At 46.2% G+C, this 25,263-nt stretch overlaps 1 protein-coding gene and 1 long non-coding RNA gene across 2 annotated transcripts in view; both read left to right on the forward strand.

Annotated features, from left to right (window-relative positions):
• Positions 1 to 11,072, forward strand: part of LOC126234354 (uncharacterized) — a 79,661-nt gene extending 68,589 nt beyond the window's left edge. Inside the window, exon 3 of the long non-coding RNA XR_007544714.1 lies at positions 10,947 to 11,072. This is a non-coding gene — a long non-coding RNA (uncharacterized LOC126234354). The remainder of the gene's footprint in view (positions 1 to 10,946) is intronic.
• A 172-nt stretch (positions 11,073 to 11,244) lies between these two features.
• Positions 11,245 to 25,263, forward strand: part of LOC126234980 (adhesion G-protein coupled receptor G2-like) — a 118,370-nt gene continuing 104,351 nt past the window's right edge. The window contains exon 1 of the mRNA XM_049943719.1: positions 11,245 to 11,569. Coding sequence (XP_049799676.1) covers positions 11,435 to 11,569 — 135 coding nt within the window. The 5' untranslated portion in view covers positions 11,245 to 11,434. The remainder of the gene's footprint in view (positions 11,570 to 25,263) is intronic.

A 25,263-nucleotide genomic window follows, 5' to 3' on the forward strand; every position in this document is an offset into this window, starting at 1 on the left:
AAAAAACAAACACCTATATCATTCCGCGCGAGCTGATATTCAGTACGATCGTATTTTGTTTATTAGGCGGCGCTGGGGAGCTCTATCGATTGTCTTATGATATCGAATGCGAAGATGTTCAACAGGTCACACTTTCAATAAGCTTACAGCAGAACTGAAACAAAACTGAGTGCTCAACTTTTGTCTGCAATGTGTTATTCTTGGTACAGCCTTTCACGATTTTTTCCGGTTTTATAAATTCTTTAGTTTTTTCGCTTATAAATTTTCTAATCGGTGTTGTGTAAAGTATGTATTGCTTTGTTCCGTAACCGAAAGCTTTGGCTCACGTGGTCTCACGGAACCTGATAAATAAACAAAATATAAGCAAGTAAAATATACACAGGCACGCACGGTACTCATATTTCTATTAAAAATAGCTCCAGTTCCCTGGTTCCAACTGAGGTCTTCGGAAAGTGTTCCCTGATTAAAACGCAAATGCTAGAACTGGAAATCCCCTCCCAGACATTCTCCAGTGGTAACTAGTCTCTCCCAAACGCAGCTCACTGGGGTTCGGTTGAGAAAGATGTAACTCTACAATGGGCCGGATTTTAAACAGCCCGCCCTGACCTCTAGGTCAAGAAGTGAAAATAAAATAAAAATCACACTCTTATGACGACCGAAAACAGAACGTTTTGTGATTTTCTTCGACGAAGCAATTTCGGATGACAAAGTTGTCTTATAAGTCTTACATGTGATTGCAGCATTCATTTTGTCGGCTTCCATTTCAGTGGCACCATGACTAACAAGTCTCTGGATCACTTTGATCCACCAATGAATTTTGTGTAATCCCACAATATCTTAAGGTTCTTGGATGATTTCACAGGTGCGACAGAATTTTGTAAATCATACCATATTATAAGACTCCAGATTGTCAGACCGGCTGTGTGACTGGTTTGAAGAATTTGTTGAAAATAGAATATAGCATGTCACTGTCACCAAGAGATATACTGAAACGTAAAAGTAACTTCGGGCGTACTCTATGGGAGTGTTACTGGACCATTACTTTTTACAATGTACGTGGTGAATCAGAACTTCAGCGACAAACTTTCAGAGGTTGCTCAGGGATGCCGTCTGGGTGTCTGGGTATAACGGACGCACGGTATCCGGGAGCCTCTCACAGAGTAACAATGTTATTATGATTTACTCGGATTGTTAACGTAGTCACTGTCGTTTCCGTGAAAGTACAGTCACAATAGTGAAAAAACCTGTATTATGCAATAACCAAAATGTTAACCCACAACACGGAGAAATGCAACAACCCTCACTAGAAACACATACCCTTTTATCAGACTGTGTCCATTCTGCTCTGTCAGTGTTTCGCACAGTGCGTAACAAATGAAAAACCGTTCTCTTACAGGTATTGTTCAAAATTTCGACGAACGCACCATCGACTGTCCTACACGCTCAAGAATAATAGCAATTTGGCGTACTACTTCCGTGCTTGCGATGGTCCTAGCATCCGGATCTGTGCGTTATCGACAGGAATGTCGTGAACTTGGCTCTTTACGCGGCCCCAGAAGAAGAAGTCCGTTGGTGGCATGTCTAGTGACCAAGCTGGCTATAGGGCAGGAACGCCGGGACCAATACATTGCCACCAAACCAAATGCAACAACTTTGGAGACGCAGAAGCTGTCCCTGAACAACCTCTCAGAGTTTGTCGTTGGGTTATCCGATTCACCTTGTATATAAATGACCTACTGGTAACTCCAGAAGTTTCATGTTGCTTTTCGCTGACGATAGTGTTGTATGCAAAGAAGTCGAGACGCTAGAAATTTGTAAGGAAATGCTGAATATCTGCTGAGGATCGACGCCGGATGCAGAGATTGGTAGCTGACCCTCAGCATAAAAAAGTGCAACGTATGCACGTAAAAAGTCATGAAGACCTTTTATTGTATAATTACTGAGTGCAGAACAATCACTGGGAGCGGTCACGTCCGTACAATATCTAAGAGTAAGTTAACACACTGGACTCGCGTTCAGGAGGGCAACGGATCAAACCCGCGTCGGGCCATCCTAATTTAGGTTTTCCTGATTTCCCTGAATCTCTTCAGGCAAATGCCGATATGGCATCCCTAGTCCGATGGGACCGATGACCTTGCTGTTTGGTCCCCTCCCCCAAATCAACCAACCGAAGAATTTCGGATATCGTCAATTGTGTGTGCAAGTTGGATACGAAATGTGTATACGGGCAACACGAAGGGCAAGCGGACGAGCATTTTTGGACTGCTGTCGACAACGTAGGGATGATTTGCTTCCAACGTTGTTACGGGCGACGAGCCATACGTATCGTACACCAACAGCTTGCAAATAACGAAGAAGTCGAGAACGCTATTGTCACGAGGTTCAATTCAAAGCTGGAAACGTCCATGGTTGAAGAAGCTAGTGCAGCGGTTCGGAAAGCGCTTGAAGGTGAACAGCGATTATGTGGAAAATTGAAAACCACCAATTAAGAACATAAGCTTACCGGCGGAACATTAGGAACCACCTTAAAAGAGCACACTGGTCGGTTTGGAGCGCTGGAGGAGGTACAGAACTACTTCAAGTCGGTTCAGTTCACTATCTACTACTGACGTAAGTCATGCCAGTGACGTGGTCTGATTGTACCAATCGGTGGTACGGAATCAGTGTACACAGGGGGGCCAAAGCAACGTGTGGAGCTATCCTCTTCCGACCTGCCCATGACCACATCGTGAATTGAGCAGACGTATTTTGTGTATCAGCACTTGCTGTCACAACCTTGTGACACGGCGTAATAAGAGAATACATCCAAACAGACAGGTGCTGGAGACGAATCAGTGTCCATCGCTTCCAAATCCGACAGGATTGCTACTCAGCGACTGCAGCTCAATGTCAACCAGTTTCCGAGCAATAACTGCGAAGGGACCCGCTTGCTATGGACGTTTAGAACTGGGTACTTCGTGAATGCTCACAGCAACCCCTAAGCTACACATCTTCAGCAGGCCAAACAACACAAAAGCTTGGCAGTGTCTGGCTGCAGTCTAGAAGTGTGCTGCGAAGAGTGGCCGTTTTGCCTCTTTCTAAATGGCAAAAGGCGTCGGCAGATCAATGAGGCGTTTAACATACATTGTCCAAAGGATGTATTACAGCTCAGAGATGGTGGTTCTATGACGCTTTGCGTAGCCTCTTTCAGGTAACCGGATACTTCAACCAAGATGTTTATTTCATCATTGTCGGTGGCAAACAGTTTCTCTCTCACTCTCCTCTCCCTCGCTTCCTCCCTCCCCCTCCCATCTCTCTCTCTCTCTCTCTCTCTGTCCCTCCCTCCCTCCCCCTCTTCTCTCTCCCCCTCTCTCCTCCCTTTACTTTTTACTACTTCATGATGAGTATGGTGTGGACGCTCCACTCTTCTAAGTTGCATTCAAAGAGCTGCACCCACGCCCTTGTGGTCTGACGGACAGTCAGATATGCTACCGCATCTCGACTGACTCGTTTAATCATCCGATCTTTATCCCATAAAATTGCCTGTGCCTCTATATGCAACAGCGGCTGAAACGTAGCAGTTAACATTCACAAAATTTGGTAGATGTACCGCTTCTAATAATTAATCAGTGGCTTCCGGTGGGTGTAGCATATGTGGAGAGTTTTGTGGAATCTCTTCCTCTACGAATCAATACCATTATCAACGCTAGAGGTGGTGTTATCCGCTGTTAGCGTCCTGTGTGCTCGGGATGATAAATCATAATTTGGTGTGTTCATTTTTTTTGTAATAACAGAACAACCGACAATTTTCGAATATTCGTTTTGCACTGGTGTGCAAAAGCTTGTGGACGAAAGTAACTTTCTCATGAATTGTCACTGCGAAGCAACATAGCTCGATGAAAGTTAGACGATACACAGAAAGAACTGCTACAGTAAAAAGAAAAACGCAATTAGACGAATAGGAATGGCACATTTACTCAAAGACAATAGTTACACTTTAGCCACCGTGATCCATAGTGGTCTCCTAGACACCATAAAAGGTGGAACGCGGTTATTAGTAGGGTGTATGGCAATGCATGCTTTGCAACAAGCTCCCATGCTGACACGGCGTTGGTAAGGGGTTCTTGTGGGAGCGTGTTCCTTTCTTCCCTTCCGCAAATTGCTGGATAGTCATTAGATTTGAGACGGGGAGAAGGGCAGGCCAATCCACTCGCTGAATATCCTCTCGTTGCACGGCATCCTCCAGCTGCGCTGTTCAGTGTGGCCGTAGCATTGCTGCCTCGGTATCACAGGGTCCCGGGTTCAATTCCCGGCCGGGTTGAAGATTTTCTCTGCCCGTGGACTGGGTGTTCGTATTGTCCTCATCATTTCATTATTATCATCAGCATTCTTGACAGTGGCTGGATTGGACTGTGTAAAAACTGGACTGTGTAAAAATTGTGACTTCGTACGGGCGCTGATGACCGCGCATTTGGGCGCCCCACAAACCAAACATCATCGATGTGGCCGCTCATTGTCGCCCATAAAAATGGTCCAAATGACTCTGAGCACTATGCGACTTAACTTCTGAGGTCATCAGTCGCCTAGAACTTAGAACTAATTAAACCCAACTAACCTAAGGACATCACACACACATCCATGCCCGAGGCGGGATTCGAACCTGCGACCGTCCATAAAAATGAAGTCAGGGCGGAATGCACCACTGAAAAGACGCACATGGGGAAAGAGCGCAATGTCGCAATGACGCTGACCAACCAGTGTACCGTATTCAAGGATTTGGATGTCAGTATGATATCGCAACTTTACACCTCGACAAAACAAAACACTACGGCCACGTAAACGGTGATGTTCGACAATGTTCTTGGGAGCATTACGTTTTCCCACCGCTTATCATATGAGAGTAAATCGAGAATCACTATTTAGACTGAAGATGCTGTCATTCGAGAAGAGCACGGGATCCTACTCCACATTGGTCCAGTCTCTATGCTCTTGGCAGCATCGTAAATAGTGCCGCCGATATACAGGTGTCAACGGCAGACAGTGTAATGGTCTTTGCGAAAAAAGACCACCTTCGTGCAGTCGCCTTGGCAGTGCAGAACGTGGTATTGCGTGCCACGCAGACCTGTTATATGTGGCTGCAGCTGCATCGGCTGTTTGACGTGGTTTCCGCGTTGCCTGATACACAATGTAGGTCATCTGCTTCGGAATGCTTCCCAAGCACATGAAACAATGCCGAAAACAATACCAAACTCCTGGCCCACATTCGTCACACTTCGTCCTCCTTCCAGTTTACTGATCATTTTTCTCTGAAGTAATGCAAGTGTTGTTTTCGGGCCACGTTATAATGAAGAACATCCCCGCCGTGCAACTTAACTTCTCGATGATTGACACACAACTACCTTGTGTTGCGGAGCCAGCCTTATTCGGCGCTGTAGTCACGGTCACCTCACGCCGTGTGATGACCAGCATCTGTGCACGAATGGGGGACCTCGAGCAACAGCCTTCCGCACTTTCATTCATTTCCACTGAGTTGTTAGTATATTATGTTACTTTATCTTTTTCGCCATTTAAGCTTTGCACAGCAATGGGTACAGGGTGATTCCGTTATGATGTTACAAACTTTGAGAGATGATAGAGAATGGTAACTGTACCAATTTGAGTTAAGGTACCTTGGTCCGGAAACGAAAGAGTCGAAAGTTATAAGAGAAAATCATTCTGATGCCTCTGACAGTAGAATACATGTACGAGATCTGTTGTTGCTAAGACTGCAAGGTAGGCAACTTACAGGGGTGGTAGCATAAGCGAAAAAAAAAAAAAAAAAAAAAAAAAAAAAAAAAAAAAAACTCTGGTAAATATGGGATCTAAAATTCATACCTCTTGATCTATGAGCATGTGTTCAGTAGATGAGATGTGTTTCACAGTATTGAAGTTGAATTTTCGATCCATACTACCACCTCTGAAAGTTGCCTTTGCTACAGTCTTAAGAACAATAGGACTGGTGCACTCATTCCACTGTCAGAGGTATCAGAACAATTTTTTCTTACAACTTTCGACTTGGTCGTTTCCGAATCGAGGCCCATTACCTCAGATCGATACATAAACCCATCTCGATTATCCCTGAAACTTTATACAGGGTGACAATTATTGAACTATTTGAAATAAAATCATCATAACTTCTGAACAGTTTGAGTGAGGACGTCCAAAGTGCACGGTTGGCCGGGGGGCATGTTGGGAATTAGTATGCGCATGCATACTTTTGTTTAGCGACGAAGCTCACTTTCATTTGGATGGGCTCGTCAGTAAGCATAATTGTCGCATTTCGCGATCGAGAAGTCTCTTCACCTTCATTCGGTGACTGTGTAGTGTGCAATGTCTAGTCACGGAATAATCGGAATAATTCCTAGATGGCAAGATGACTACTGAATGGTACGTGAAGGTTTTAGAAGACGATTTCATCCCCGTTATGCAAAGTGGCCCTGATTTCGACAAGATGTGGTTCATGCAAGACGGAGCTTCACCCCTTCGAAGCAGGAGAGTGTTTGATGTCCTCGAGTAGCACTTTGGCGACCGCATTCTGGCTCTGGAATACCCAGACCTCGATTGGCCGCCATGTTCTCCGGATCCCAACATACACGACTCCTTTTTGCGAACTATATTAAAGACGAGGTGTACACCAATAATCCCAAAGCCATTTCTGATCTGAAAATAGCCATTCATAATGTCATCGACGGCATCGATGTTCCGACTCTTCATCGCGTCAAGCAGAATTACCGCTGCTCGTCTGCGCCACATCATCGCCAATGATGGCAGGGATATCGAACATGTCACAACGTACACTGAAGCTGCAAAGAAACTGGTAAAGGCATGCATGTTCAAATACAGAGATATGTAAACAGGCAGAATACGGCGCTGCACTCGGCAACGCCTAAATAAGACAAGTGTTTGGCGCAGTTTTTACACCGGTTACTGCTGCTACAATGGCATGTTATCAAGATTTAAGTGAGCTTGTGCGTGATGCAGCGCACGAGCGATGGGACACAGCATCTCGGAGGCAGCGATGAAATGGGGACTTTCCCGTACGACCATTTCACGAGTGTACCATGAATATCAGGAACCGGGTAAAACAAAATCTCCGACATCTGTGCGGCCGGAAAATATCCTGCAAGGCCAACAACGACTGAAGAGAATCGTTCAACGTGACACAAGTGCAACCCTTCCGCAAATTGTTGCAGATTTCAGTGCTGGACCATCAAGAACCGTCAGCGTGCGAACCACTCAATGAAACGTCATCGATATGGGCTTTCGCAGCCGAAGGACCACTCGTGCACCCTGGATGACTGCACGACACAAAGCTTTACGCCTCGCCTGGGCCCATTAACACCGACATTGGTCTATTGATGACTGGGAACATGTTGCCTGGTAGGACGAGTCTTGTTTCAAATTGTATCGAGCGGATGGACACGTACGGGTATGGAGACAAGCTCATGAATCCGTGGATACTGCATGTCAGCAGGGGATTATTGCCGGCCGAAGTGGCCGTGCGGTTAAAGGCGCTGCAGTCTGGAACCGCAGGACCGCTACGGTCGCAGGTTCGAATCCTGCCTCGGGCATGGATGTTTGTGATGTCCTTAGGTTAGTTAGGTTTAACTAGTTCTAAGTTCTAGGGGACTAATGACCTCAGAAGTTGAGTCCCATAGTGCTCAGAGCCATTTCAACCATTTGAACCAGGGGATTATTCAAGCTGTTGGAGGCACTATAATGGTGTGGGGCGTATGCAGTTGGAGTGATATGGCACCCCTGAACATCTAGATACGACTCTGGTAGGTGACACGTACCTAAGCGTCCTGCCTTATCACCTGCAGCCATTGATGTCAACTTGCATTCCGGAGGACTTGTGAAATTCCTGCTGGGCAATGCGACACCCCACACGTCCAGAATTGCTGTAGAGCGTCTCCAGGAACTCTCTTCTGAGTCTAAAAACTTCCGCTGGCCACTAAAGCGCCCAGAGTTTGGGATGCCTTGTATCGTGCTGTTCAGAAGAGATCTGCACCCCTTCATACTCTTACAGATTTATGAAAATCCTTGCAGGATTGATGGCGTCAATTTCCCCCAGCATTACTTCTGGCATTAGTCGAGTCCATACCACATCGATGAACCGTCAATTACGGCGATTCACAATAACAACTTAAGTACACATGTTATTCCAAAAACGTTACCGTGGAAGTAGGAGCCAGGAGGTGCTGGTGAAATAAGACACACTGCTAAAGATACCTTTTTATTTTAAAAGACTTTCTCAATAATAAATTTTTAAGTGTGGCATTTTTTAAGTAAACAATTTCAAAAACAATTTCCAATAGCTGACAAATTTTCTTTATGTAAAGGATATTGCAAGGTATGACGTTAACAACTTCCCAATAATAAGATTTTAAACTTATCATATATAAGAGAACAATTCCTTAAGAAACCTTTAAGTAGTTAGTTTGTACTGAAATTAAAATAGTTGTCTCTTGCCAATTAAATAACTTGTATTACACCCAAAAAAAAACAAAAAAAATCTTTAGCTCGGTGAGGGAGTGACACGTCTAAAGGGGCCCAGATCACAATAGTCGGAATAGTTATTGGTGGTCTACAGGGCTACAGCAGATCAGCCCCAAATCTTGAATTACAAGCCACCACCTCCCCGAGTTACCCAAAACCAGAAGATGCAGCAAGGGCGGTGCCTGTACAGACTCTGAACCACAGAGACACAGCGCACCGACCCTAAAGCACCCAATCAAGGTGTGAATGAAACGGCCCGACCAAGAAGCAGTTACGACATTGCCGCGGACAGGCAAACGAAAACTGTGGTGGGAAGTCCCCAACAAAACCACTGGTGAAGAAACTCATACACTTCACTAGAAGAACCCCTTAATCCCTGTTACATAAAAACAGTACTCAACTTCTCACACTCCACCACAGCGCCGGGAACTCGTTGCACTTCCTTATGCTCGTCAGAGCCAACCGCTGTCACTGGTTTCAAGGCCGATAAGAAGACATACGTTCCCACGCGCTGATCTCCTGCACCACAGCTTCTAAGCTTCACAAGCCACGTACATGCGGGTATGGCAGACTTAGCCCCTGAGAGCCAAGAGGTCGGCCAAAGCACGCGGCGAGCAGTTGACGAATCCCAACAACAGGGCCTCGCTTGCGCCACCACCTCTCTCGGTCACAGCCCAGTACGTACTCCTCGATCGTCACGCGACTGTACACTTGCTCCACTTTCCGCCAGAGAGCGGTAGCGATCCAAACAGCGCGCCAAACCTAAAGCGCCACCGTAAACGGTAGACGCGAAGCGAAAGCACTCCGCCTGGCGTGCTTTTCGAAGAGCCGGAGACAACTACGGCTCAATCGTGTTGCGGCACTTCCGCGTGTTCTTGGGGTCCTACGCGATATTAGGCAGGTGTACCAGTTTCTTTGGCTCTTCAGTGTGGCGTTTACTTGTTGAATAAAGTGTCTGCACGCCGTAGTTTGTAACTACACTACTGGCCATTAAAATTGCTACACTACGAAGATGCCGTGCTACAGACGCGAAATTTAACCGACAGGAAGAAGATGAGTGATATGCAAATGATAAGCTTTTCAGAGCATTCACAAAAGTTTGGCGCCGGGGGCGACACCTACAACGTGCTGACACGAGGTAAGTTTCCAACAGATTTCTCATACACAAACAGCAGTTGACCGGCGTTGCCTGCTGAAACGTTGATGTGATGCCTCGTGTAAGGAGGAGAAATGCGTACCATCACGTTTGCGACTTTGATAAAGGTCAGATTGTAGCCTATTGCGATTGCGATTTATCGTATCGCGACATTGCTGCTCGCGTTGGTCGAGATCCAATGACTGTTACCAGAATATGGAATCAGTGGGTTCAGGAGGGTAATACGGAACGCCGTGCTGGATCCCAACGGCCTCGTATCACTAGCAGTCGAGATGACAGGCATCTTATCCGCATGGCTGTAACGGATCGTGCAGCAACGTCTCGATCCCTGAGTCAACAGATGGGGACGTTTGCAAGACAACAATCATCTGCACGAACAATTCGACGACGTTTGCAGCAGCATGGACTATCAGCTCGGAGATCGTGGCTGCGGTTACCCTTGACGCTGCATCACAGACAGGAGCGCCTGCGATGGTGTACTCAACGACGAACCTGGGTGCACGAATAGCAAAACGTCATTTTTTCGGATGAATCCAGGTTCTGTTTACAGCATCGTGATGGTCGATCCGTGTTTGGCGACACTGCGGTGAACGCACATTGGAAGTCTGTATTCGTCATCGCCTTACTGGCGTATGGTATGGGATGCCATTGGTTACACGTTTCAGTCACCTGTGGACGTTACATTTCAGATGTGTTACGACCCGTGGCTCTACCCTTCATTCGATCCCTGCGAAAGCCTACATTTCAGCAGGCTAATGCACGACCGCATGTTGCAGGTCCTGGCCAGCACATTCTCCAGATCTCTCACGAATTGAAAACGTCTGGCCAATGGTGGCCGAGCAACTGCCTCGTCACAATACGCCAGTCACTATTCTTGATGAACTGTGGTATCGTGTTGAAGCTGCATGGGCAGCTGTACCTGTACATGCCATCCGAGCTGTGTTTGACTCAATGCCCAGGCGTATCAAGGCCGTTATTACAGCCAGAGGTGGTTGTTTTGGGTACTGATTTCTCAGGATCTATGCACCCAAATTGCGTGAAAATGTAATCGCATGTCAGTTCTAGTGTAATATATTTGTCCAATGAATACCCGATTATCATCTTCATTTCTCCTTGGTGTACCGATTTTAATGGCCAGTAGTGTAATTTACATTTTCTTTTCATATAGTTAAATGATTGTCACCCTGTGACATCCTAATCGCCCTGTATTAGAAGAAATTGAGAACGGAGTCAAACCTGTCGTTAGTTGATGAGTGGACGAACGTGTGTGCAGAGATGCAGCTGGGAGTGGTGACGGCGGTGCTGTTAGTGGGGCTGGTGCTGGTGGGTGGTGGCGGGTGCTCGCAGCACTCGCGGCCGCCGTCGTGCTCTGCGCACCTGGGCGCGCTGCACAGCGTGGTGGCGTGGTGCGCGGTGCGCTACCGCCCCGGCGTCGACGACGTGCTGGGGGCGGTGCGGCGCTGCGCGGACGCGCGCGACGTCCTCGTGAAGCGCCTGCCGGACCCCTCTCGCAGCGCCGCGGCGCCGCTGCTGCCGGGCGAGCTGCTGGTGGGCGTGTCGCGCGTGCTGCACGGGCGGGGCCGCGAGGAGCGCTCCAGCTGGCGCCACTGCCGCGTCGCCAGCCCGCTGGGGCGCCTCTCGTTCGGCACGGCGTGCCTCGGCCGCTGGGAGGACCGGCCCAGCCGCTGCCACCAGTCCTTCGAGTGGCTGGCCGCAGACCTGGGCGACAACCACCCAACGGGTGTCTGCGTCTGGGACGCGATGCGGAGCACCGGCGTGGGGGGCCTCTGGCTCGACGCCGACAGCAGCAGCAGCAGCAGCAGCAGCAGCGACAGCGGCAGCGACAGCGACAGCGACAGCGACAGCGACAGCGACAGCAGCAGTAGCGGTAGCAGGGTGAGTACCACAGGGCTTCATCTTAGGTCTTATAGTACTCTGTAATCCACACACAAACGGACCGTTACTTGCAAACTCGTAATATCATTATTTTAATAAATACAGCAACAAGCCACTTTGTTATGTATTTTTATTTAAGCTAATAAGTGTTTTCGGATTTCATCTATCTTCAATTAATGTAGTATACAGGGTGTTACAAAAAGGTACCGCCAAACTTTCAGGAACATTCCTCACACACAAAGAAAGAAAATATGTTATGTGGACATGTGTCCGGAAACGCTTACTTTCCATGTTAGAGCTCATTTTATTACTTCTCATCAAATCACATTAATCATGGGATGGAAAGACACAGCAACAGAACGTACCAGCGTGACTTCAAACACTTTGCTACAGGAAATGTTCAAAATGTCCTTCGTTAGCGAGGATACGTGCATCCACCCTCCGTCGCATAGAATCCCTGATGCGCTGATGCAGCCCTGGAGAATGGCGTATTGTATCACAGCCGTCCACAACACGAGAACGAAGAGTCTCTACATTTGGTACCGGGGTTGCGTAGATGAGAGCTTTCAAATGCCCCCATAAATGAAAGTCAAGGGGGTTGAGGTCAGGAGAGCGTGGAGGCCATGGAATTGGTCCACCTCTACCAATCCATCGGTCACCGAATCTGTTGTAGAGAAGCGTACGAACACTTCGACTGAAATGTGCAGGAGCTCCATCGTGCATGAACCACATGTTGTGTCGTACTTGTAAAGACACACGTTCTAGCAGCACAGATAGAGTATCCCACATGAAATCATGATAACGTGCTCCATTGAGCGTAAGTGGAAGGACATACTGACGAAACTAAAATGAACTCTAACATGGAAATTAAGCGTTTCCGCACACATGTCCACACAACAGCTTTTCTTTATTTGTGTGTGAGGAATGTTTCCTGAAAGTTTGGCCGTACCTTTTTGTAACACCCTGTATCGAGTGAAGAGCTTAATATCGTGTAGGGCCCTCGCAAGCACGCAAAGTGCCGCAATACAATGTGGCGTGGGCTTGACTATAGTTCAATTGTTTTATCTTGACGGCTCGCGCATGCCCACCCAGACGCGGGAGATTGCTACGTTGCCACTTGCAAACGACGCACGCGCCAATAGAAGCAGCGCCATAGTATACTATAGTATAGTTCGCAAACTTACGTTTAGGGGCGAGCGCGCAGTTTATGAAATAAAGCCACCACGTCCGCATTAACCCTTTCGCTGCTACAGAGACGTGCTCCCTGCATTCCGCGCTGTGCGCGATTTTGTCATCACTGCACTGCTCGCCTGTGCAGACACATGGTGTTCCGACTGCTTTGACACACTTATCATTCGATTTCAAAAAAACTATTTGGCCCAAAAATTTGATTTTTACACATCTTCTTCACTGATACATTCCCCCATAAATGACTTAATTTTGTTTCGATGTTCAGCGCAGTTACTGTGCAGAATTAAATGTAGTAAACCATTGCACGGAATTTTGAAGAATTTGCAGAGGTAAAAGTTCATAGCGTATACTTTCCGTATGGTCGATTTTAGTTACCACAATGTTGAGAATGAAATGTGGACAAGATACCTAAATTTCATATAAAATTTACTGTATAACAATATCTCATTTAATTTAAGTTCCACATAGGTGTCGTATGTAATATTGAGAAATATTCCGTCTTTCGCGACTGTAATAAAAGTTTTATTTATACCAGAGTCATTTAGCTTTTTTATCTAAAAGGTTCTGATTAAAACAAAGTTGGCGAAGTAGACAAAACTGAATTGTGGACGTAATGAAACATAGAAACTAAAATATATTGTCAGTGAGGCGCAACGCGAAAACAATTTGTGTTTGTCACAACGGACAGCAAATACTTGCCAAAACATAGATCAGTCGACGAAAACATTGAGTTGATGATTTGCCAAAGGAGCGAAGCAAAGAATTGTGTCAGACAATCAAGTAGCTCGGTAACGTACGAGCCGAAATTATGCTTTTAATACTGTCGCGAAAGAATATATCTCAATATGAATAGTAAAACAGCGACTGGGGAAGAGAAGATATACAAACAAAATAGATAACATGAATATTGTATGTGTGCCTTTTCATTGTTTTTAATTGCTGTGAAAAGAAATATTGGAGGACAAAATTAGAAAAAACCGAAAACTTATTATGATTATAATGAAGAGACAAAGCACTAGAAATTTCAAAAAATTACATTCAAACGAATAAAATTCATGAAGTAAGACACTTCGATACTGTTTTTAAATAAATAGAATATTAAGCACCAAACAAGGTTTTGAACTCAGAACTTCTCGCTTAGCAGCCAAACACCTTACCCACTACGCTATCGCAGCTCGCCTTTCAACAGGAATGCTCGAAGACTCTAAAATATCACGCAAAATACCGACAAACACTGTTGGTATGACTATGAATTACTCAAGTTTCGTCGAAGTACAATAGGAAATAAAAAATTACCCTGTTCTTTATTGCGAATAAGCGGTTCGTGAGAATGATATAAACACCTTTCCTTGCTATCGCCTGAATTAGGAGGCTTATTGCTTGTTTGGTTTAATTAATTAATAGAATATGAAGCAATTGGTATAAAGAATGCTTTTTCCAAACTTTCTATTAAGAAAGTCTGCTACCAAGACATTGCTTTTGTTCAATTACTTTATTTATGACTGAACGTTTCTAAAACTGGAGACCCTCGTCCGTGCTCTGCACTGCAGTCCACCTCTGGCAACGTCGTTCTTTGTTCATTGCCTGACTAAATTTTCTGACGTCAGATGCGCAGAACGAACTTAAACTCGGCCGCCGTCGTAAATGAAGCGCACTATAATGTCTGAAGTAGTGCAGGAGGGAGTTGACACCATGAATCCTGCAGGGCTGCCCACAAATCCGTCAGAGCACGAGGGGGTGGAGATCTCTTCTGAACAACACGTTGTTAGGCATCGCAGATATGCTCAGTAATGTTCATGTCTGGGGAGTTTAGTGGCCAAGGGAAGTGTTTAAGCTCAGAATAGTGTTCCTGGAGCCACACTCTAGCAATTCTGGACGTGTGGGATGTCGCATTGTCCTGCTGGAATTGCCCAAGTCCGTCAGAATGCACAATGGACATGAATGGATACAGCTACTCAGACAGGAAGCTTACGTACGTGTCGCCAGTCAGAGTTGTATGTAGACGTATCAGGGGTCCCGTATCACTCCAACTGCACTGCCCCCCTCCCCCTTCCACACCATTACAGAGCCACATCAGCTTGAACAGTCCCCTGCTGACACGGAGCGTCTGTGGATTGACGAGGTTTTCTCCATAACCGTACAGGTCCATACAATTTGAAACCAGACTCGTCCGACCAGGCAACATGTTTCCAGTCATCAACAGTCCAATGTCTGTGTCGACGGGCCCAGGTGAGGAGTAAAGTTCTTTGTAGTGCAGTCGTCAAGGATACACGAGTGGGCCTTCGGCTCCGAAAGCCCATATCCACGATGTTTCGTTGAATGGTTTGCACGTTGACACTTGTTGATGGCCCAGCACTCAAATTTGCAGCAATTTGCGGCAGGGATGCACTTCTGTAATGTTGAACTATCATCTACAGTCGTCGTTGGTCCCGTTCTTTCAAGATCTTTTTCCGGTCGCAGCGATGTCGGACATTTGATGTTTTACCTGATTCCTGATATTCACGTACTGTCGTGAAATGGTCGCACGGGAAAGCCCCTACTTCATTGCTATCTTGTAGATGCTGTGTCCCATTGCTCGTGCGTCGATTATGGCAGCACGTTCAAACTCACTTGAAGAATACTCAGTACTGTAGAACACTCAGTATAATGTCGTTTATTGAAACTGATCAACACTTCTCGAACAATCGCTATATACACACAAGAAAACAAATAACTTGTAGACGACCATTCATCAAGAGCGTCGGTGAGGTACATCAGAGCTGGTCCTAGCTCAGTGAGGAACTGGCTGTACTGTGGCTGCGCTGGCCTTATAAAGCCGGCAGAGGCCGGCGGAGTACTCCAACTTTCCCTGTATCTGTGGTGGTGGTGGTGGTTAGTGTTTAACGTCCCGTCGACAACGATGTCATTGGAGCGCAAGCTCGGGTTAGGGAAGGATTGGGAAGGAAATCGGCCGTGCCCTTTCAAAGGAACCATCCCGGCATTTGCCTGAAACGATTTAGGGAAATCACGGAAAACCTAAATCAGGATGGCCGGAGACGGGATTGAACCGTCGTCCTCCCGAATGCGAGTCCCTGTATCTGTGAGGCGACCTCTGCAGAAAAAGGTTCGCATTAGTCTCTAGCAAGTTCTGTTTGTTATGAAGAATTGTTTTCCTCTTGGTTGCGCCTGCAAGTGCTTGTGTATGTTATATGGTACACAGGGATGTCTTGAGTGTAGTCTGCCTGGCAGGGGCCGTCTGTGGCAGACGTAACATACCTCCCCTCTGGGGGGAGCTGCTACGTCGTGGCTATCTGCGGCTGTGGCTCCCTGGAGGAGGCTGTGGAGGCTGCCCCTTGGAAAATATGGCGCTGTGCGTCCTGCGATGCGGGCTGAGCTGCGTACTGGCTGTGATGGTGGCATAGGTGGGACCAGTGGTATCGGTTCGTCTTCATCAGTGGCCATCGGCTGTTGGGGAGGCGCCAAAGAGGGGCCGGGCAGCTGGTCCGTCTGTTGTGGCTGCTGTGTTGGTGGTGCTGGTGGCGGCGACTATTGCCCTGAAATGTCACCCATGCAATGAGTACATGGCATTAGTGAAGGGGTCTGTGTAGGTGGTCTGTAATGGGTTGTAGAGGTGGCGGTAGTCTGTTTCGTAGGGTGTAGTGCAGGTGTCGCAGGGTAGCGAGGACGCAATTGATTTCGATGGCGATGGACTATATGGCCATCCAAGATGTCATCAAAAAGTTGGCGACCCCGGGAACACTGGATGATGGAGGGCAGCCAACCTGCTTTAGTGCCAAAACCTCAGGTCCAGACTAAGGAGCCAGGGAAGAAATGGGACTGTCCAGGAGGAATCTGAAGTCTTGGAGAGGGGAAGAGAAGATGTAGGAGGGTCCTGGGTTGGGGCCATGGAGAGCTTCCGCTGGGCTTTTGTTCCACATCGGAGTGGCTCGACAGGAACTGAGGAATAGCGTCAGAGCATATTCAAGGGAGTGGTCTTTGGTATATTTGAGCATTTGTGTCTTGAAACTTTTGACTAGGCATTCCGCTTCCCAATTGGATTGAGGATGGAAGAGTTGGGTAAGAAAATGCTGGATGCCGTTGTCAGTGCAAAAGGAGAGGAATTCCTGGCTGTGAAATTGTCATCCATTGTCTGTGACTATGGCTTTCGGTAATCCTTCCAAGCAAAATATTTTTGGGAGGGCTGACAAGGTAATGTGCATGGTGATTGCTGAACACTGAACAATGTACGGGAAATGGGAAAATGCATCCGTGACTAGGAGCCATTGGTGGCCCAGAAATAGTCCCGTGAAGTCAAGCTGGATGCGTTCCCAGGGATCGTTCGGCATAGGCCAGCGAAGGATTTTTGGGGGGGACGGAGCAATTGTTGGGCACAGACGGTACAGCACTGCACCATCTCTGTGCTGTCAGACGTGAGGCCGATCCAAAAAACATGCCTTCTTGAGAGGGATTTGGTGCGAACAATCCCCCAATGCCCTTGGTGAAGAATGTGGAGGATCGTCGGCTGCAGGGATCTCGGAACGATGACCCTCGGTTCTGTTGAATCTAAGCAAAAGAGGACTCCATCCACCACAGAAAGCTGGTGTGAGATGGAATAGTACAACCAGAGGTGGCATTGATCCTGAGGAGGCGGCGAGGATGGCCAACCATGGAGAACGTGGTGTCGGACGACCCAGAGGTGGGAATCTTCTGCGGTGGCTGCAGCTACTTTGACAGCTGTAATGGGAAATGCCTCAGGGCCTCTTGGACGTCATCATCAATCGGAAAAACGAGGAGGTCCAACTGGTCAAAAGCAGGGTCCGGAACTTGTGGTAGATGTGACAAGGCATCCGCGTTGGAGTGCTGGGAGGTGGTATGGAAATGCATGGTGTAGCGAAATTGGGATAGGAACAACGCGCAACGCTGGAGACGTTGGGATGTTTTGGTCGGTAATCGCGTGGAAGGCGCAAATAAAGAGAGGAGCGGTTTGTGGTTAGTAATAATGTGAAAGGACTTGCCATAGAGGAAGGGATAGAACTTGGAACAGGCAAAAACCGTGGCAAGTGCTTCTTTCTCAATTTGGGAATATTTGATTTATGCTGTGGAGAGAGCTTTTGGTATGTATGCTATGGAGCTCTCTGTGCCATCCGGCAAATTGTGAGACAGGACAGCTCCCACACCATACTCAGTGGTGTCCGTAGCAAGTATCAAAGGAAGATTTGGATCAGAAGGCATGAGACATGCAGCGGATTGGAGCTGCTGTTTGAGGGTATGGAAGGCGGTCTCGCAGACTGGGGTCCAACCGAATGGGACATTTTTGCGGCAGAGGTGGTGCGGGGGTGCTGCCACTTGAGCTGCAGAAGGAACGAATTTCCTGTAATACGAAATTTTGCCCAAGAAGGATTTCAACTGATGAAGGTCCCAGGGACGGGGCAGGTTGTTAATGGCGTCGATATAAGAGAAAGATGGAGAAATGCCATTCTGGGAAATTATGTGACCCAGATAGGAAATAGATTGTTGGAGAAATGAACATTTAGAAATATTACATTTCAGAACTGCAGTTCGACGGCGGAGGAAGAGGAGGCGGAGGTTGGCTATGTGCTCTTTGGAGGAGGACCCCATGATGACTATGTCGTCTAATCTATACAGCCTGGGATATCAGTGAGAAGATGTTCAAGGTATCTTTGAAAGATTGCAGGAGCACTGGCTAATCTGAACATGAGTCGGTTTATTTGGAAGAGGTCGAAAGGAGTATTTATAACAGTGTATTGTCGGGAGGAAAGATCAAGAGGAATTTGGAGATATGCTTCTGCTAGGTCGATTTTGGTACAGTAGGAGCCCCCCGCCAATTTGCGAAAAAGGTCTTCCGGTCGTGGAAGGGGATAGTTGCCAACGAGAAGCTGAGGGTTGACTGTAGACTTAAAGTCACCGCAGAGGCGAAGGAGGCGGCCTGGCTTCTGCACGATGACTAAAGGTGTGGAACACAAGCTGAACTGTACGGGGAGGCGAACCCCTTCATCTTGACGTTGGAGTTCTTCTTTCAGTGACTGTTGTAGTACCTCTGGTACCTGGCGTACCCGGAAGTAGCGGGGCCGGGAGGCGGGACGGAGTTGGAGGGAGGCCACAATGTCCTGGGCGCAGCCTATGCCCAGTGAAAATAGGTCCTAGAATTCATTACAGAGTGCATCAACTTCAGGAAAAGGAACGTGCTGAGACACTAGGTGAACATCGTCCACAACGGAAAATCCGAATAAGTGGAAGGCGTCCAGTCTGAATAAGTCTGCTGTGGAGGAATTGTTGACAACCAGAAACGTGACTGGACGGTGAACCGATTTGTAATTGCCGTGAGCCGCGAATTGTCCTAGGAGAGCCATCTCTTGCTTATTGTACGCCAGTAGGCGCTTAGTGGCTGGAGAAAGTGGTGGTGAACCAATGTGGGCATATGAAGTGTAATTAATCAATTATACTGCTGCGCCTGTGTCCACTTGCAGATGCAGAGGCTTGTCATTGATAGTGACGTCTATACAAATTTTTGATGTCGAGGAGTTGACTACCTGGTTGACGTCCATTGGGGTGTTGTTCAAGCCGTCTGGATATGGCCTGGGCTGGCGGTTGCTAGAGGTGGTTGTTGTTGCACGACAAACGGACTCTAAATGGCCTTCCCTGCCGCAGTGTGTGCATTGCGCCCAGCGGTCTGGGCAATCTTCTCTATCATGTATGGAACAGCAGGTGGGGCAGGAGGGCAGGTGGAGACGATCTCCACGACGGCGTTGCCGGTTGTGTTGTTGCTACAGTGGCTTCTGGCCTCGGCCGGGATGGTGCGACTCGGCGTCTTTTTGTGGAGGCGGTCTCCGACTGCGGCGGCGGTAGGAGCGCGGCGTTGAGCCCTTTATTGCTGCGACGTCTTCAGTGTCCGTCATGGCGTCATCACGAATTGCTGCTACATCTGCCCAGGATTACAGTCGACGATCGGCGGCTGTAGATATTTCGAACTTATAGGCTAGTTCTATGACCTGCTCGAGGGACGGGTCTTCTAACTTGAGGGCGTCGTGGCGGAAGGCGACGTCTGGCGCTGCCTGTATCAAGTGGTCACGCACCATGTCATCAGCGTATGATTCCTTGGAAAGATGTGTGTGAAACTTACATTTCATGCTGGGACCTTGCAGTTCGGCAGCCCACAGGCGATAGGTCTGCTCGGGTTTCTTCCGGTATTGATAGAACTCGACGCGGGCTGCGAGTACATGATACCGGCGTTTGTAGTAGGCATTTAACGTCGCACAGATGGCGGTGAAAGTGAGGGAGTCGGGGTCCAGTGGCTGTAGTTTCGTGAGCAGGACGTACATCTTCGATTGGTTCCATCACAAGAAAAAAGCGGGCTGCCTGTCTTCTTGGGTGACTTGATAAATCGTGAAGTGTTGTCGGATACGTCGTTCGTATGTTTCCCAATTCTTCAACTTCATCGTTGAATGCTTGGAACGGCAATGGCGTTGTGGGGCGGTGGAGGCTTCGGATTTCGGCAATCAGTTGTGTCTGAGTTTCCAAAAACTGGTGCAGAAGTCCTTGAAAGAATTGTTGCCATTCCGTAGGTGCTGCTGTTGTAACCATGACATTCGTCGGTTCGTTCCACTATACTCGTCGCCACTGAAGAATATTCAGTATTGTAGAACACTCAGTATAATGTAGTTTATTGAAACTGAACTACACTTCTCGAACAATCACTATATACACACAAAAAAACAAATAACTTGTAGACAACCATTCATCAAGAGCGTCAGTGAGATCCATCAGAGCTGGTCCTAGCTCAGTGAGGAACTGGCTGTACTGTTGCTGCGCTGGCCTTATAAAGCCGGCAGAGGCCGGCGGAATACTCCAACTTTCCCTGTATCTGTGAGGCGACCTCTGCAGAAAAAGGTTCGCATTAGTCTCTAGCAAGTTCTGTTTGTTTTGAAGAATTGTTTTCCTCTTGGTTGCGCCTGCAAGTGCTTATGTATGTTATATGGTACACAGGGGTGTCTTGAGTGTAGTCTGCCTGGCAGGGGCCGTCTGTGGCAGACGTAACACACTTGTATCTTGATAAGCTACCATTGTAGCAGCAGTAACCGATGTAACAACTGCGCTGGACACTTGTTGTATTATGTAGGCGTTGGCGACCGCAGCGCCGTATTCTGCCTGTTTACATATCTCTGTATTTGAATACGCATTTCTATACCAGTTTCTCTGGAACTTCAGTGCATTTGAATCTTCAGTCAGTACATTCTTACGACATCGTCAGCAAATGGGATGCTGCAGCTGCCTTGTGCAAAATAACAATTTTGTTTAGGTACTACACTTCATGAGATGTACATTTAAGATATGTTGCTGTTTAGGTGTACTTATTGTCTACTCACCTTGTTATTATTCCTATTTTTGTCGTTATGGATGTGGTGCAAACACTATTTTACTTATTTTTGCGCAAAAACAGCCAATTATCCGCCATGTTCCCAACTGACTCCTTTATTTTCATCCGAAAATAGACATTTTGTCAAAGATTACGTTTTCCTTATAGGTCCTGGCTTACAGTTTCTGTATGACTAAAAAGAATTGAAACTGTTTAACTAAAATGTGCTGAGTATGCTATATAGGTATGAAATAAGTGCGTTAATGACTGTTTGGGTTATGCAATATATTACCAAAAATATTTTATTTAGAAGAATTAATATTGCCTTTCCCCTCTCCCTCTCTTCACCGTTGGGTTGATACTTATAAAAAGTAAAGACAGAACAACAGATTTACATTACGTAGAACTCTGCTGGGTGCGCTGGATGGGCTCACACTGGTTTATATTTTGTTCAGGGCGGTGCTTAGTATATGGCTGCATGCGCAGATAATGAAAATTTCTTAGAAAAAATTTTGTTTGCTAGATCGCTTTGGCCATTTGGGATGTCATTTGGAATGCTCATTTGTGAGATTACACTTCGTTTTCTTCAGATTAGTTCATTCTTTTTCCTTTGTTGGCCAGGAAGAGTATTTGTAAGTTGCGAGCTCTGTCTGGCATTTGATGTTGTGGCTATGTCCTGATTGAAGACTCGAATATGTAGTACTCTAATTGAAGAAACGTGAAAGCTCAAAACATGTATTAGCTCAAATAAAATTACGTTGCCAAGTGGCTGATTGCTCTGCTTATTAAAGTAATATAATCCACAGCCATGGGGCTCAACAGCTAGTCAGATGGATAAATTATTGTGGTCATTTTAGATTTTCTGCGCGTTAATGGGATTTCAGTATCACTGTCTGGACATCAGTTGAGTAAAGCAGTTCGATGCCCTTCTCAAAAACACTCGGAAAATTGACTTTGCATGTTTCTGTCCACTTAAAGTGTACAAAGTTTCGTTTGACAGAGCCTTCTGGAACGATCCCCTACATGCATACCCTGTCATGTCCACAGACTCCCGTAGGTTGATCTCTTGCTGAAATATCTGAAAACTATTTCCAGGGATCGTACAAATTGTACCCTATTCAGCTTTTAATGCTGAGTGGTTTCTTCAAAATTTATTTTCAGCATAAACGATGCAATTAATCGGTCCAGTTTTACGTGTACACATCTAAAGCAGGGAGGTTCCTCCTCACTCTTACCCGCAGGCATAGCCTTAATAAGGCAATCTCTGAGGAGTGGCACCCATCAGTGAACACAATAACGACTACACACAGCAGTGAGAAAAAAAACCAGTGGATACCATAACATGTCCCATAAACTCAAAAATCAACTGTAAAATCCAACCACAGAGATACAACGGGTACTCTAAAAGCATTCCTATCATTACTGATTCATAACCTTTTGATAATGGTTTTTAACTAATTGAAAATTAGTTGACTCTTGCGATGTGGACAATTTCTCTGGTTTAAATGAACTCAATTCCAATTTCATTTCCTTAGACTTAATAAAATTTAATGAAACTTGAGAAACATATAAGTTTTCTCTAAAATCACGTAACAACAATCCAAGAATTACAAAAACGGAACTTAACAAAAGTTGCACTTCACATGTATAATCTCTCTCAGACAAAATTTCAAAATCTAATTGTTCTTTCTATTTCTTTCTCTATGAGAGATAAATCCTAACAAAAAATAAGAAAAAAGATTCCTGGCCTGGATGTCTGGTGAACCAAGAATGCTGCACTATAGAACCGCTGCTGCAAATAAAACAAACTTAATCATTACCTGTAATCCATTCTTCACAAATATTATCGTATCAATTTAAAAATCAATTCGTTTTTTTCTCCGGAATAAGTCTTCTACTGATTCAGAATGTAATTCCAAAAAACTCCGGTGTGAGTCTCTTGCTGCTACTGTACCAAAACTCGACTGTTGACATCCAACACGAAAGTTCAAATGACTATCTCCTCACCTCTCTTTGCGATCAACACATAAATCTGGCGGGCATCTTCGCAGAGCAGATATCACCTCTGACTTATCTCTATGCGGCGCAGCATCTCTGTCGAGACATCACGCGCATGACTAAGCAATTATTGTATTCCACAGGTGAATTTCTGAATAGATAGTATCAGTAATTGTTTGTATTGGATTCAGCAAATTTTTTGTGGATTGAAATTTTTCAAAAACCAGTTCTGTGAAGAGGTAACACGGATCGATGTTTTCACAGAGAAAGTGTTTCTTATTTGTAAACCTACTGGGAAGTTCAACATCACAATGAGTTGTTGCGAATATGCTTCCTCGGACATGTAACGAACTAAACTAAACCAAGCTAAACTGACACACAGAGAAAGATTGATGAAAGTGGTTAAACAGCTGTTGTGTGAGAAAGATCACTTCGCAGTGTCACTGCTAAATGCATAAAAAGGATGTATGGTATTACTGGGTTTTCTCTCTTTCTCATGCACATTACGTCATGGGATAGCGTTATGCACATATACAAACGGCGGTAGTATCGCATACACAAGATATAAAATGGCTTTGCATTGGCGGAGTTGTCATCTGTACTCAGTTGATTCATGTGAAAAGGTTTCCGGCATGTTTATGGCCCCACGACAGGAGTTAACATACTTTGAATACGGAATGGGTGTTGTAGCTAGACGCATGGGACATCGAAAATCGTTAGGGAATTAAATATTTCGAGATCCACAGTGTCAAGAGTGCTCTGAAAATACAAAATTTTGGGCAGTACCTCTCGGCACGAACAGCGAAGTTGCCGACGGCCTTCACTTAATGACTGAGAACATTGGTGCTTGCGTAGAGTTGCCAGTGCTAACAGACAAGCAACACTGCGTGAAATAACCGCAGAAAACAATGCAGGCCGTACGACGAGCGAATACGCTAGAGCAGTGGTTCCCAACAGGTGATCCGCGGGCCCCCAGGGGTCCGCGAGCTATGCCAGAGGGGTCCGCAAGATGCTATTAGAATAAAAAATATATTAACTATATTTCGTATGATAAGAGACTTTTTGTTTTGGCCGCTCAATATTTTTTCAATAATGTTTTTTCTAAGTACCAAAAATGGAAAATGTATAAAAAGACTCTTAATTTAGCTTTTTTAGGTACTTGATACGGTGATATGACAAGGTACCAATCATGCTGGAAGAGGGAGTCCTCGAGAAAATTTTGTTGGGAACCCCTGCGCTAGAGCAATGCGGCGAAATTTGGCGTTAGCAGGCTATGGCACCAGATAACCGACAGCCTGCAGCCCTCCATTGGACTCGTGACCATATCGGTCGGATCATAGACGACTGGAAAACTATGGTCTGATGAGATGAGTCCCGATTTCAGTTGGTAAGAGCTGATAATAGCTTTCGAATGAGGTGCAGACCCCACGAAGTCACGCGCTTAAGTTGTCAACAAGGCACTGTGTAAGCTAGTGGTGGCTCCATAGTGGTGTGGGCTTTGTTTACATGGAATGGACTTGGTCCTCTGGTCAAACTGAACCGATCATTGACTAGAAATTTTATGTTCGGCTACTTGCAGACCATTTGGAGCTATTGATCGACTTTATGTTCCCAAACAACGGTGGAATTTTTGTGAATGACAATGCACCATGTCACTGGGCCACAATTGTTCACTACTGGTTCAAGAACATTCTGGATAATTCGGGCGAATTATTTGGCCACACTGGAATGGCACTGAACATTTATGAGACATAACCGAGAGTTATGGATGGATATAGTGGCAGCATGACTCACTATTTCTGCAGGGGAATTCCGACGACTTGATGAGTCCCAGCCATGACGAGGTGCCCCACTGCGCCGGCCAAAAGGAGGTCCGAAACGATTTTGGGAGGTATCCTATGACTTTTATCACGTCTGTGTTTACTGGGTTCAGCAACACTGAAACATAGCTGCGTTTCGGCACCGTGTGTGAAAATATTGCACAGATTGCTCTGCATTTCCATTAGGTCATCGAACAATGACACTTTCCTTTGAAGAGGCCACGGCCGATATCCTTTTCCAGTCCCAACAGTGCTCTAATGTTTTGCCAGTCTACGTTAACCTCTGCTCTTCTTTTCTCTACTGCAGATGCGGAAGAGTTGTCAGAATTTTT

This window comes from Schistocerca nitens, chromosome 2, assembly GCF_023898315.1.
Source record: "Schistocerca nitens isolate TAMUIC-IGC-003100 chromosome 2, iqSchNite1.1, whole genome shotgun sequence".
Lineage (NCBI taxonomy): Eukaryota > Metazoa > Arthropoda > Insecta > Orthoptera > Acrididae > Schistocerca > Schistocerca nitens.